Genomic DNA, 14,105 nt, shown 5'->3' with positions numbered 1-14,105 from the left:
AACTGCCACTGCCAATATATGCAAAGCAACCTAAGTGCAGCAATTAATTCAAGGGAGGAGAAGTGTTTAAAATCAAACAGTGCCTAATGAAATGTGCTATATTTTACTGATACTAAGACAAACCGAAACTTGCATTTTCGAAAAATTGAGGCCTGGTAGCAAGAAGAAAAGATAATCTTGGCAAATTGGAGATAGTTATGATGGATGACAGTGAACTGAAGATCTTACTTGATTTCTGAAGGTTGGAAGGAAATTCACAGGACACAGAGCTGAAGGTAACCTATTCTCCACTAATACAATTCAGAATTACCTTAAAGTAGTCAACCATTCACAACCTTTTTTTCTTTTTTTAAACAAGAAACAAGGAAGATAAGGAAACTTGTCTGTCTTTTCATGAAGAAAAGAAACCCAAGACACAAACAGATCACCCTTTTCCCTTTTATTGTCTTATGAAAAAGGAGACATTTGTTGAATTCAAACATGAAGGTACAGATCAGATCTAATCATCTGAGGACACTTACAGAAACAAGGTTTTGTTTGTAAAGAACAAAAGGAAATTATGGATTCGGGCAAGGGTAACTTATGAGACAGACCTGCTTGCAGATATGCTGCTCTTTGGTATTCTGGAAAGCAGTTCAGCAGAAAGAGACCTAATGCTTATTTTGATTTGCACCAAGATCAATAAGATTGAAGACAATTCTAAGGAAAACATCTCAGCAATAAGATCTTATACTAGATGACCACGAGGAGTAACTGATCTGCATTTAGACTGACTCTGGCTCTTACTCCTTTAAATGCAGTTTTATTTTTCAATTCAACACTTGTCCTGTTTCACACAGAATTGTGCCTGAAGTGATTTAAACTTATGCAACATCCACAGAACTCCTGCTTAAGAATTTCACAAGTCAATACTTCTACAGCTTTTTCTACAAATCCATGCAATATTATTAAAAACTCAAACCTTAGTAATTTTTATACCACTTCTGATTTCAAATGAAGCTACATTAAGTATTTTAATTTTCAAGAAATTATATGCCATTTTGTTGTATTGCAAGAAAACAGAATTCCATTAAACAGTTCCTCAAATATACTAAATTGCACAACTATCATTCTCCTGAAGACATTTTTAGAGAAGAGAATGAAATAGAAACATGACTTAAGCTTGAAGTTAACTCAAACTACTCTGGTTTCAAGAACTCAGAGTCCAATAACTAATTAGATAATAATTACTTATTAACACTTTTGATGTTACCTCGGGGTAGACAAGCAGTGCAGCAAGATCAATGTAGATGTTGTATTTTCCAAATTATTTTTGTAATCACAACTGCTGTCTCTAAGCAACCTCCAAATATAGTTGGGGATTTGATAAGTGCTCTATTTAGGCTGTTTTAGGAAATGTTTCCACTTCAAACTATCTTTTGCAAGCATCCAACAAAGTTCCTGTTAAAATCAAAATAATGTATTGATTTTGTCTCAGCTATAGAAATTAGTCAATTTTTCAGCTTTCTGTTTGGAAAACAAGCTATTTGAATAGAAAAAAATGATGTCAAACAGCTTAATTCTTCATTTTTCTGCAAAACTGAAGATAATGGCAGTTCATAGGACTGTTTTCTTAGGCTTCCTCAGAATGCTGTTTCTCTTCAGCTGCTATTTATCCAGCCGTAAGCCCCACTTGGACACTGAGAAAGTCTTGCCTCATTACACTGCATTTCTACAGTGTGCCTCTCCTACTAGAGCCTTTCAATCCCATGTTTGTTCTGCAGTCATAACAACTTAGGCTATATTTAGCATCTTCTGTACAACATTTAGAGGTGTGAACAGTTATATTAATGAAAGAGAAAGCCTGATAAGGGAGTCTGATACAGATCAACACATTTTTATAAGAAATGGAAATAAACAGCTTCAGCTACCTTCATGACTGTAGAGAGTAGTGTTTGTTCCTTGGATAGGATTTCTCCTTTTCTCTCCCCCCTCCCCCTTAGTTCCCTGCTTATTTAATGTGGCATCAATGATTTCTATAGTAAAAGTTTAAGACAGGAGAGTATTTAATGCAACAAAACTATATTTTTATCATGCAGCAATGCCATGCTCCATTTATTCTCATTCAGACACTAATCTATAAAAGTCACAGAAAGCACCTTCACTTACTGTTACTTTTTATACATAACAGAAGCAAGAAACATCACGCTGCATGACAGGGAGCAGAAAGGAAACATGTTTATCACCTATAAGCTTTTCAGCTGATTTACTGTTTTATGCTAACGTCACTAAGCACAAAAATACACTCTACTCACCAAATAAATTGCTTGAATGTCCTTGCTTAGATATGGGTTTCAGTTCATTTAATCCCCATGCGTAACGCTTATAATTATCCCAGGCATGCTTCATCATCTGTAGGGAAACGAAAGCAGGATTATAATGTTGATTTAGGAAGAAGCCACAGAAAATACCAACTTGAGAATATTCTCAATATTAAACATATTAATTCAATTGTTAACCAAAATCCTGTTGCATGCATTGAAACTATGAAATATTCAATAAAGAATAACAGTGGCACTGTTTTCAGGTGGCAGTGGGATGGTTGCTGTAATAGTTACTGTTTCTCTCCACTTCTACTCTTATCTGCAAATTTATGGCTAAGACACACTCAAAAATGATTAATTTTTAGGAAGGGAATTCATTGTGTCATATATCAATTCAATTAAGATTTTATTTCCCTTAAGCATATACCTCTGAAACTGAGAGAAGTAACAGTTTTAAAGAAGGTTTTTCCCCTAAAGCAGGATTCTTTAAGGTGAAAATAAAGCTCACAGTTGTTTTCAGATTCTGGCAGAGACTTGCTTGCATAAAATTAACTGGTTCAAACTCAGCACAGGTAGTAACAGTAGAAGGATGGCAAAGTGGGCAGGCAGAACACCTAGAAAATGTTTTGAGTGTTTTATGATACAATCTTTTGTGACTATAATTCCACCGGTAGCTACTTTCACATGCCATTTTGCACAAAGAGACGAAAACCTTTACAACTAAACATATCACTACCAAATCATGTTTTGCACAAGAAGAGGTGCAGCACAGATAAATACTGCTTTGGAAAACAGCCTTACAGAGCCCAGCACAGCAGCGCTGTGCTAAGAGCAGGGGGCATCCACACCAGAAGCCAGGGGAGTGGGTTGACTCAAGAACAGCTCACACTCTCCACCACCATCACCAGACACAATTGGTCTGAACTGTCCTTTTTCAAGGTGGTCCAGGTGCATGGCCAGGAGCCCACATGCCCCTCCCCAAAAACGACGTGAGAAGAAAGCACACAGCTCTGCAGGCCAGGTGATGAACCACTGGCACTCCAGCAGGTCCAACACCTCCCTTTACCATCCACCACTTTTAACACGTGCTCAAGAAGAGTCTTTTTTAAAGGCCACCACAAACAGCATGACTTTATGTAACAGAAAGAAAGACATTTCCTCCTTGCTGTCCCTCTTCCCCTCTTCCACAAGGCAGAGTAGTGCTGGGAATGCCAAAGGTCATCTTCTAGACAAAAAGTGACAATTTCAGACCTTTTCAAAGATACTGCTTCAGGCTGTCAGATGACAACACTGCTCTGCCCTTGCTTTCAGACCTCTTCTTGAGGCCATGTGTGTCAAGGATAATTCTGTTAAATAACAGTTATAATTCTAAATTTAAAAGCAGCAGCCTTGGGACATGCTGATAATAGTAATCCTGCACTTTCTCCCTTCCTCTTTCCTTTGCTCAAACCACAAATAAATTATGTCAATTAAAAATCTGCATTAAGCCATACTATAATAAATGACAACAAATTTTCTAGAATACTGCTATACTTGTGAGAATAAACATTTCTCCGCTATTAATGGGAGAAAAAAATCCATGTTTATCCTGCAGGAAAATTCATGGATGTTTATCTACACTACAGGTACAGCTTTACAAATACAAAAATTGGCATCTGCTGTTAATATATAAGCATTTTCAACCAAAAGATTAGCCTGCTGTCAGATCTCAGCTGAAAGGCAGCAAGTCAGAGGCCCTGTGGAAATGGTCTCAGGCCACAGATGGCAATGATATGTTGGATGACAGGAGTTGTGCCCATTGCTTGACTTCATTGCAGAATGGCTTAGGAGCTCTCCCAGGATAGGGCTTTTTGTCCCAAAGCAGAACTGGTAATAGGCAGCCAACTGGCAGGCTTTATGATTATGGGGCATTCCCAATCCATGGCTACAAGGATCAAGACTACATGAAACCAATCGTTTGTCCACAGCATATTTACTAATTTACCAATTGAAATTTTCTGGTAATTTTGTCTATTGTACAAGGAGGACTTATTCTGCCCTGTCATCATAGCCCAGACCTGCAAGTTCAGTTTTAGATATTGACGTATGAATTCCCAGAGATTTCAGGAGGCTAAATCCTATGCTTTCTCAAAGCTTATTTTCTCATGTAATCACATCAGAATCTTTTCATTTGCTTAATCGTAATCAGGGAACGCCACACAAAAGGGCTTTTTTTTTATATACATTAAACTTGTAATTAAGTGGTCTGAATCAAAGGGTCTAAAGATGCCATATTACAACAACATTAAAATTGCTCAAATCAGTAGCAACATTGTCCTCTCATTTCTCCATCCTTTTTCTCCTAGCACAACTGTGCTCCTTCTCTTGCATAAGAAATGCAGTGGTCATGTATTCCTAAACCAAGTCAATTCATGAAACAGAAACTTTTGCAAGTGAGATTCTTTTTTTCAGGATCCTTTTTGTCTTGTCTGATTCCCCAAGTCAGATTGCCATGAGTATCAGAGTTACCAAGAGGGAAAGGCAGGAACAACTCCAGACCAGTTCAGTCTGGCCACACCAGTCACAAAGTGTGTGATGCCACAAGATGTTTTATATGCAATCCCTTGCCTTTAGTTTTTCCCCATGGACTGACACTTCAATCATATTGTATCATAACTATATGTGTGATTTGGTAGCAGAACCCACTCTGATTACCCTATTGCTCATCAACCCGTAGCTAGTAAGACAGGAAGATAACCCAGACAGTAGACTCTATCTTCTAATAATATTTATTATTGTGTGCTAATGAACAGCAAATGGGTTGTTGGGGTTTTTTTGCAAAATTTCCTCCCATTCTGCTAACTACTCAGGTACATTTGCCTAATTGCTTCCTAGGAAATTACAATGTGTGGATCCAACAAGCCAAGAAGACAGAAAAAAATACAAACTGAAACAAAAAAAAAAAACCCAACAAACCCCCTGAACAAACAAAACCACAAACAAACAATAAACCAAAAAGCATCCCTCCCCCTAAACTTTAGGAAATATTCCAGTAGTAAAAACCCTACCAGAATTTACTGAGCAGGAGACCTGAGCAGATTCATCTCTTTTGGCTAATCAAAGCGTTCTTTAGGCCTCTTCCAGAAAGCCTAGATTTAGTCAAAACCACTGAGGCTAGTGAGTAAATTTATTCCTAAGAAAGTGTACCTTTAGAACATTCTTGCTTTACACATTTGGGAATTTATGAACATACATTGAAAGCAAAAGGCAGCTCCAAAAGCAGTCAGTGAGCCCTCTAGTGTTTCACAAGAAATGAGTCATTCCAATTAGACACAAACGTGAATGGCTGTTTAGAAAAAAGTTACTAGCACTTAATGTTACTGTGTTACTGGGCAAAGAGCCCGCAGATACAGCAGCCAAAGAACCCTCTGTTAATCAATACTGCCGTGCTACACAATCGAGTTTGGGCATCTAACCTGTCAAGAGGTCTCAATTTCTAGCATTCAATACATCAGAAATACTCTACATTCCTTCCCCCGCTGTGGAAATTACAAAACTATACTAAGTTTCCCACTACATTAACTTCCTATTTGTTAATAGCTTAATTTTCTATGTAAGAATGAAAAGGTTCTAAAATATTAAGGAACAATTTTAATAGACCCAGCCCACAGGTAGTTCTTTGCTTAGGCAAAACTCCTAGCACTGGTACTTTCAGAATGAATTTTAACAGTTTTTTTTGAGAAATCCATCTATCTTTGCAGTCTTCACCCTTCTGTTTGCATGGGATATCACCAAATCATTATCTCCTGATTTTTTTCTTGGTAATTCACACAGGGTCTTATGATCATGTCTCTGACTACTTGTACAAGTGCTGTTGATCACTTGAAATTTCTAAAGATCACAGTCACTGAGAACATCCGGTATATCAACACAACATTACCGATGCTGTTAAAAAGAGAAATTCCCAATGAGGGAGAGTCTCTACAGTATAACTAGTAAAATTATATTTCAAATAATTCCTTATTACCTTTCCAGAAGGCAGCATTACACTTGCATAGAAGCATCCCTCAGTCCTTCTAGTTTTACTATATGTTAAAAAAAATCACAGAATGGTTGGGATTGGAAAGGAGAGATGATCTGGAGATCAACCACTTCCAGTCCCTGTGCTAAAGCAGGTTCACCCACAGCAGGTTGCACAGGACTTCCGTCCAGGCAGTTTTGAATATATCTAGAGGAGGAGAACATCTTGCAGTAGAGATGTTTTTCCTCACATTCAAACGGAACTTCTTGTGTTTCAGTTTGTGCCCCGTGCCACTTATCTTGCTGCTGGGGACCACTGAAGAATCTAGTCCTGTCCTGCCCTTAAGATATTTGTATGCCTTGATAAAATCCCATCTCAGTTGTCTCTTCTTCAGGTTAAACAGGCCCAGCTCCTTCAGCCTTTCCTCAAAAGTGAGAGATGCTCCAGTCCCCTCATCATCTTCATAGCCCTTTGCTAGGCACTCTCCAGTAACTCCTTGTCTTTCTTGAACCAGGAAGCCCAGAACTGGATACAGTTCACTGAACATCAAACTCTAGAAGAGCCTGACAGCTCCTGGTGAAGCCCATGCCTATGTTAGCAAAGTCTGTTTGTGATGGAGTCCCACCTCAGGTCCCTCACAGTCAGAGGAACAGCTGAAGGTTTGACCAGCTAGGATTGTTTCATTAGTAAGCTTGCTGCTTTTCCATCTTCAGAAAAAAACGGGGCACAGATTTTTACGTATGAAGTCATAAAATGCCAAAGCATTACCTCCCACCTGTCTTGGAGAATAATGAAGTGTGCTACTGTAATTGCTACCAGCAAAGCCACTTAGAAGAAAAAAGTGAATGTCTGACATTATGCACAAAAGGACCTGTGCATTTCTTTAAAAGAAGCATTTTTAAATACAATTTTAAAACCCTTCTCAACCCACTCAAATAAGTAAAAAAAAAAGTAAAATACAAACCCCAGCAATTTGTTCTGTGAAAGCAGAAACAACAACCTTTCCTACAGCCATAATATTGGCCAACTAAAAGATTATGATAATGCACTCCCAGTTGTTGGTATTTTAGTTACTGCCATCTTTCAAACCACTCTAACATAACACCTAGAGAGGATATTTAAGTCACTTGTAATTTACAAAATACGCTCTATTCAAACAGGAGCACACTGACAGAAAACAGCGATGCTGAATCAGCACAGTAATAGTCGTATTTAGATGGAAACTACTGCAGTACCAGGTGGAGTGAAAATAATAACTTAATAAGGTTTATTTTTAGCAGTTACATATAAGTGGGGGAGATGCCGAAGAGGATGTCAGGAAAAGAACGGGCATATTCAAGGAAAAAAAGGATTAATTGCATGAAACAGTACTATCTTGACCTTTTTAACCATTTAAATCTTGCCAAAACAGAGGAGGAAGGCAGAAAACTAAGATACTGAAAGTTCAAGAAATGAAGAGACAAAAAAACCCCAACAGCTCCCTCTCAAATCAAACCTTCCCCCAACAAACCTCTGAAGAAAATGCAACAGTTTATCTAGTCTCCATTAACTCCCACCCCTACCTTAAATAATCTTCTCTATCTCAGTTTACATTGACCTTTCTACATATTTAAATTATTCTCACCTTTTAAACTCCTTACTAGAACTGCATGTTCACTCAGTCTAGTCTCCCTGTACCTTCTCTCCTTGATGCTGTAACTAAAACAGCATTTTTCCACGGTATCAGCAAGGGAGATGAAGGAAGTCCCTAGAATTAGTAAGATTAGTAAGAAACCTCAACAGACATTCCACTTGAACTTTCCTCATGTACAAATCAACTTGGATGGCTGATGAGTGTTCTAGGTCTGGTTGGGATGGAGTTAGCATCCATCACTGCAGCACATATGGTGTTTTGAATTGGTGCCTGAAATAACGCTGATAACGAAGCAACACTCTGGCTGTTGCTGAACAGTGCTTGTAAAACAGCAAGGCTTTCTCTTCTTTCAGGTCCTGCCCCTTTTCCACTCCCCCTGAGAGGTAGAATGGAGGAGGTGCCTATAAGGTTGAGAGGGGACACAGCTGGGAAAGCTGACTCCAATTGGTCAAAGGGTTATATTTCCTACCACATTAACATCATGTTCAGCAACAAAAACTGGGGTACAGGAAGGAAGACCAGTTCTCCAAGGTAGCTACTGCTCAGCATCAGTCTGATTGTGGGAGGATATGAGTGATTGCCTTTGCATCATTTGTCCCTGCCCCCTCCTTCTTTCACCTAATAAATGGGTTTTATCTTGTTCCACGCGTTCTCTGGCTTTCATTCTTGCTGTTCCCTCCTGCAGCCCACCTGGGCCAGCAGCTGTGTGGATGCTTGGCTGCTGGCCCTGGTGAACCCACCATGGTGTCTCATGGCATCTTCAGTGCAGGAAGTTTGTGACCCCAACGCAAACCCCCAGCAGGTTTCTTTGTTCTGATGAAATATTACATCAAACATAGCAAAAACTCAAGTTTATATTGTTACTTTCTGTTCCTATTACTAACCAACAAGCTAACTAAGACTTGGTGAATCAGAATCACAGTAGGGTTGAGGTTGGAAGGGACTCTCTAATAGTCATTTTGCCCAAAGCCCAGTGAAAGACCTTTTCTCAACTGTTTTCACAGCCCCTGAGTACCAAGCAAATTGCAGCACAGCTAAAAAAAAATCATTCTACAAATTTATTATTAGCAAATGTAATATTACCTTTGAAATTATTGCCACCAATTAGGCTTTCTCTGTGAAAAGCTGTATGATCCCCCTTCAGCTGATTCACTATCACTTTCATAAAGCTATGCTGTATGTATGAAAGCTTTGTTTAATATGCTCTTACTGAATCTACTGATTACCACAGTGAGTAATTTTTGGAAATACACAGCCTTTGTTTCTTTAGTTATCAAAAGCATTACATTTGTGTTTCATCATCTTCACAATGGTATTTAGCATAACATTGCACTTTAAAGAAATACAAGTTATTAACTGAGTTTATTGAGCTTCCCTTGAATAATAAGCATCTTGAAAACATGAAGTTATATAGTTATATGTGAATTTCCTCTGTATCTCCATACATAACACTTTTTCTAGGATTAGTAAGCACAACTACATTGAGAAATCATTTGTCAATTTCCTTGTTTCTGAGCATGATCTTTGTTATCTTTGTCAATATTCACATTACTGCTTTAGTAGCACCTTAAACCTCTTATTTCAGTCTTTTTTTTTTTGCAGTTCTGCACGCAATCCTAACACATTCCAATGTCTTTTCCATCTGGAAATGTTATGATCACTAATAACTACCTTGACTTTTCTTTTTTTTTAAGTAATTTTTATCGGTATTCACAGTATGTTCAGACTTGCTCTATAGCGGAAATTCTAGGTAAAGATATAAGGTGTTCTACTGCAGTTACTCCTTCACTGATTAGTTCATAACCCTATCTAAGCAGACATGCAGCTATGACTAAGAGTGATACACATCTCCTTTTGGCTCTTTCAGTTACTCTGTCTACTGTTATGCTGGACTGCTGACAGCATTCATTATAAGCAACTTTTCATAAAACAAAAAACTAAAAGTTAACTTTTTAACTGAACACCAAGATTCACAAGAAAACTAGTTAAAACTGGTTTATATTCAGATCACGTCTTCTGGAGGTAGAATTGTGTCTCGAGTTTATTTTCAAACTAAACATTAGCCATTATAGTTGTCTGAATTTTAAGCTCTTTATTTTCGGTTACTATTTCTTACTCCAGAAACAAAGCTGAAAAAAAAAATCTCAAATGTATAAAGGTTCATCTCAGTTGACACTGTTTATTTTTTTTCTCTCGAATCTGACAGAAGAAGATACAAATGACAGACTCCTTTTCTCTATTGGCAGCAGAAATCTGTTTTTCTCCTTCAAGACACGTAAAATAAATCCTGTCACCATGAACCTTCATATAAATAATCACTTCTTATCTGTCAGCAGGAAGATTATTGCAAATCAGGAGCTTGACAGATTTTTGGTGTTTATAACCTCATTTCCTAATGGCATCATCCTGAGTTAAAAGCAAACTACACAGTGTCAATGTTTGTTTAACAGACACTGCCAAAGTGTCACCATTTCTAATTTAGCAGGTGGATGACAACCATGCTCCAAAGCCCTGGCAGGCCGGAGGTGTTCCTGTGAGTGCTTCCTGATGGGACTTCCACCTAGCCAAGTAAAGCCAGAAAGGAGACTTTAGTATTAGTTAATGGGCCAGTAAAAAGGATTCCCAGTCACTGTTTTCCACTAAGCAGAAGACAAGGGTCTGGAGAACATTAAGGTGCTCACAGCTTCCTTGTGCATTGTGATAGGAAGGAAGAATTGTTAACAACTCACAGGTTCATCCAGCAGTGCTGCCCACAGTGTAGGCCACTGCCAGACACAAAGGGGGGGAAATACCTGTAACTCTTGCCATTAGAATAGAACTAAGGTAGCCAAACTGATTTACAGGATTTTTCCATTAATATTAAACATGCATATCATATCATTAAATCCTTTATATGGTTCTGTATTTAATGATCTGCATTAAAGGGATATGCAAGCAAAATCCTACCACTCCTCAGCATTTCAGTATCTTACAAATAATTAATTTCTTGCCCATAAAGACAAATTAAAATAAAAAATCTAGCATTTGCACAGAAAAAAAAAAGGAAGTAAGAGAAAAAATAAAAATATTAAGGCCTATTCTGAGGATTAATTTGTCATTTGTATTGCAAAGCACTTCAAACTCCTCAAATTGAAAGCCTGACAGAAATGCTAAGTATTATTCCCTCATGTGTTAAGTTACAGATAAGCTTCTATTCTTGTATTTTCTATTCCTCACAGTAGCTTGTAAGCCTCCTTAGGACCGTATTAAACTATCTAACTAATATTCATCATATGCCATTCTGGGCATCATTTATTAACCAGGGACAGACATTGCACAGTGCTTCATGCTGTTACTCATTTTAAAAGGAATCAATTATCCTATTAATTCTGTAACAAGAATTCTAATTAAAAGGTAACTAAAGAGAACAGGAAATTTGCAGGTAAGGTATTTTCTACACTTATTTTATTACTGCATATTTTATTTAATGCACAAGTACACAAGAAAAAAGAAACTATTTCATGTAAGAAATAACTAATAAGAACAGCAGCCCTTATGCTTTGCTATGTCTGCATCAAAAAAAAAAGATAAATTAGTTCTTTTGAAAATTATGGTATGACATATGAAATTACTCCAAGATAACAAGCCACGTTCTACTCATTTGCCAGGCATACCTCTCTTTGTTAGCAGTAACATACTGCTAAAATTACGAAGCTGGGCTATAGTGCTTTAACTATTGAATGGTTCATTTTAGTAGAAGTCACAGGGTGATAAGGCAGAGAAACATGAAGGAAGTTCACCTGCATACTTCATATATTAATATCATTTAGTACAAGCCAATAAGTCTGCTTCTTACCTGGCCATCTCACCAGGAAAGATACAAGAAAAGCAGCACAGAAACATCCTGAGACCCTTCCCTTGACTAATCAAAAACTAAGAAGGCAAGAACAATGTACAAACCTTCCCACAAAGAGCACTGTCCTTGCACTTTCTGTAACCAAAAGTCTGTCTAATTTTAGCCAAATGAAATCATCTATTTCAGGGAAACAGAAGAAAGTGTGGTTCAAAAAGTTTGCCTATATAGTCACCCAAATCTAACATAACAGCATTCTTCCTACCTTGAACCATCCAGAGTAGATCAGTTTTAGCTCAGTTTTAGATTCATTCACTTTAGTCCAGCTGTCTTCCACCAGAAGTATAGAAAACGAAATAGATATGCAAGAAAATGCTATTTCCTTATCAAACTGAGGTGTTTGAATGATCTTATTTTTATTATTATTTTTTATTTCATATCCCAAGTAAGCTAGAATTTGAGTATGTTCTGTAGGCATTTAAATAGTTTTTCCTGAAAGTATCTGCCTTGAAAGCATTAATTAAGATATTGTTGAACTGCTTCATCCTCCAGCTCTCAGCTACTAGTGGGTGAACCAACTACACATTCCCACTAACTACACAAGTTAGTGGAAAAAGAAAAGAAAATATAGTACTGAGGTGTAGTATTATGAAATTAAGCACAATTTAAATTAATAACTGAAAATATTCTTTTTCAACTTATTCCACTTGCCATTTATGTCTGAACACATGCACACATGAGACAGAAATCGTGAACTGTCCAAGTCATCCAGTTCCAAACAAAAGAGCAGTCTAAAGAACAAGACATACAGCCTCTACCTTACAACTTAGCAACTGTTACCAAGATCTGCATTTCAGAAAAAAAATTAAGCCTACAGACTGTCACTCAAAACCACTGCATTTCTCCAAGGCTGTCTTCTTCAAACACTTAACCTAAAAAGTCAGATGGGCTCTTTAACAGATACACAGAACCTATTTTTTCGCAGATGGATATCTATTTTTTTCTTAAATCTCTATGGTGGATAAATCAGTGATGCTCTAATGTTCCAGGTTTTTGTCTAAGGGAGTCACTGTTAGCTATTTTTTTAAAGAACCAGATCACACAGATGCTTTTTGTTAATGAAACACCCATTAAAAGAGAAACATATCACGTCACAAGGTAATGTGGAAGAAGTCAGGTCATTGTTCATTACTGACAATAACCAGAAAGAAAGCTCAAACATTTTCACTTAAAACAGAAAAGCATCGAAGAGTTGTGTAAAAAAATGCAGAATTAGTAGCAGCCTCTGAAGTTCATGCGCAATTTGATTAATGTCATAAAAGGTAAGGAAAAAAGAAAGCAATTTGTGGAAATACTACTCTTATGAAGAATAGTGGTATACACAGACTCATCCCACTCAGTGTCATTTTTTTTTCTTCATCTACTTATGACTTGCTACAGTTTCCAAGAACTCCCAAAGCTGAACAGTGTGAACAGTTCAGCTCCTGCACCTGCATGATACAATTATGCTTTTGTTCTCTTTTTCCTACTGTTCTTTAAGAAATTATTTGGTAAGGTTTGCTTCTAATTAGAATTTAAATTATTCATGGCATGGACTGCATGTCCTACTTGTTGTTAGGTACCTGGCACTCCATAGCCACGCTGCTAGTGAAGTTCCCAATCTCAGCAGGGGCAATGCAAATAAAAATATAATCAATACAATAATAAGTAGTGCTATGCAATAGAACACAGACACATGAAGTGATTAACATCAAGGTGGTTCAAGTTGCTGTTTCAGAGCATGATTAACATACACAAAAATGAAGTAAGGTATCTTCACACATTTTGAACCTCAATCTCCCCTTAACATGCTTCTAAGTTTTATTCTGCCACTAAAGTCAGTAACAAACTTTTGGCCACCTTGTTAAATGGAAATTGTCAGTATACCCAGGTCTATCCAGCATGTCTTTTAAGACAGGAACAACAACTAAAAAAAGCAACAGCAATCTTCCTGAAGTTTCCCCCCCTTGCAAAATGAGTCTACATTCATCCCCCAATCCTGCTTCCCTATGAGGGAATAGGAAGTGACAAGACAGTATCCTTGATGGTAAGAAATTTTAGTTGTGAGAGGAATGCCAGACTGGCATTGAAAGGCAAAATTTCAGATGTATTTTTTAAGAGCAATGTTTCTTTAATTGTATTTTCTTTTATTTAATTGTATTTGATTGAAGCAAGTATTTCTTAATGTTTTTTTAATTGTCGTATTTTTCTTAAGAAGAAAAATGAAACAGTGAGCCATGCATTACTATTAGTAGATTTCTGGCCATTACCAACTTAAGTTAAATGGCTAGTAACAGT

At 37.3% G+C, this 14,105-nt stretch overlaps 1 protein-coding gene across 1 annotated transcript in view; it reads right to left on the bottom strand.

Moving 5' to 3' along the window:
- Window positions 1-14,105, bottom strand: part of MAN1A1 (mannosidase alpha class 1A member 1) — a gene marked incomplete at its 5' end in the record, with an annotated part of 138,017 nt that overhangs the window by 99,278 nt on the left and 24,634 nt on the right. Inside the window, one exon of the mRNA XM_082302616.1 lies at window positions 2,295-2,391. Coding sequence (XP_082158742.1) covers window positions 2,295-2,391 — 97 coding nt within the window. The remainder of the gene's footprint in view (window positions 1-2,294; window positions 2,392-14,105) is intronic.

This window comes from Coloeus monedula (assembly GCF_965178545.1).
Source record: "Coloeus monedula genome assembly, chromosome: 2".
NCBI classification, from domain to species: Eukaryota; Metazoa; Chordata; class Aves; order Passeriformes; family Corvidae; genus Coloeus; species Coloeus monedula.
The sequence above is the reverse complement of the archived record's forward strand: the minus strand, read 5'-3'. Positions and strand labels throughout refer to the sequence as shown.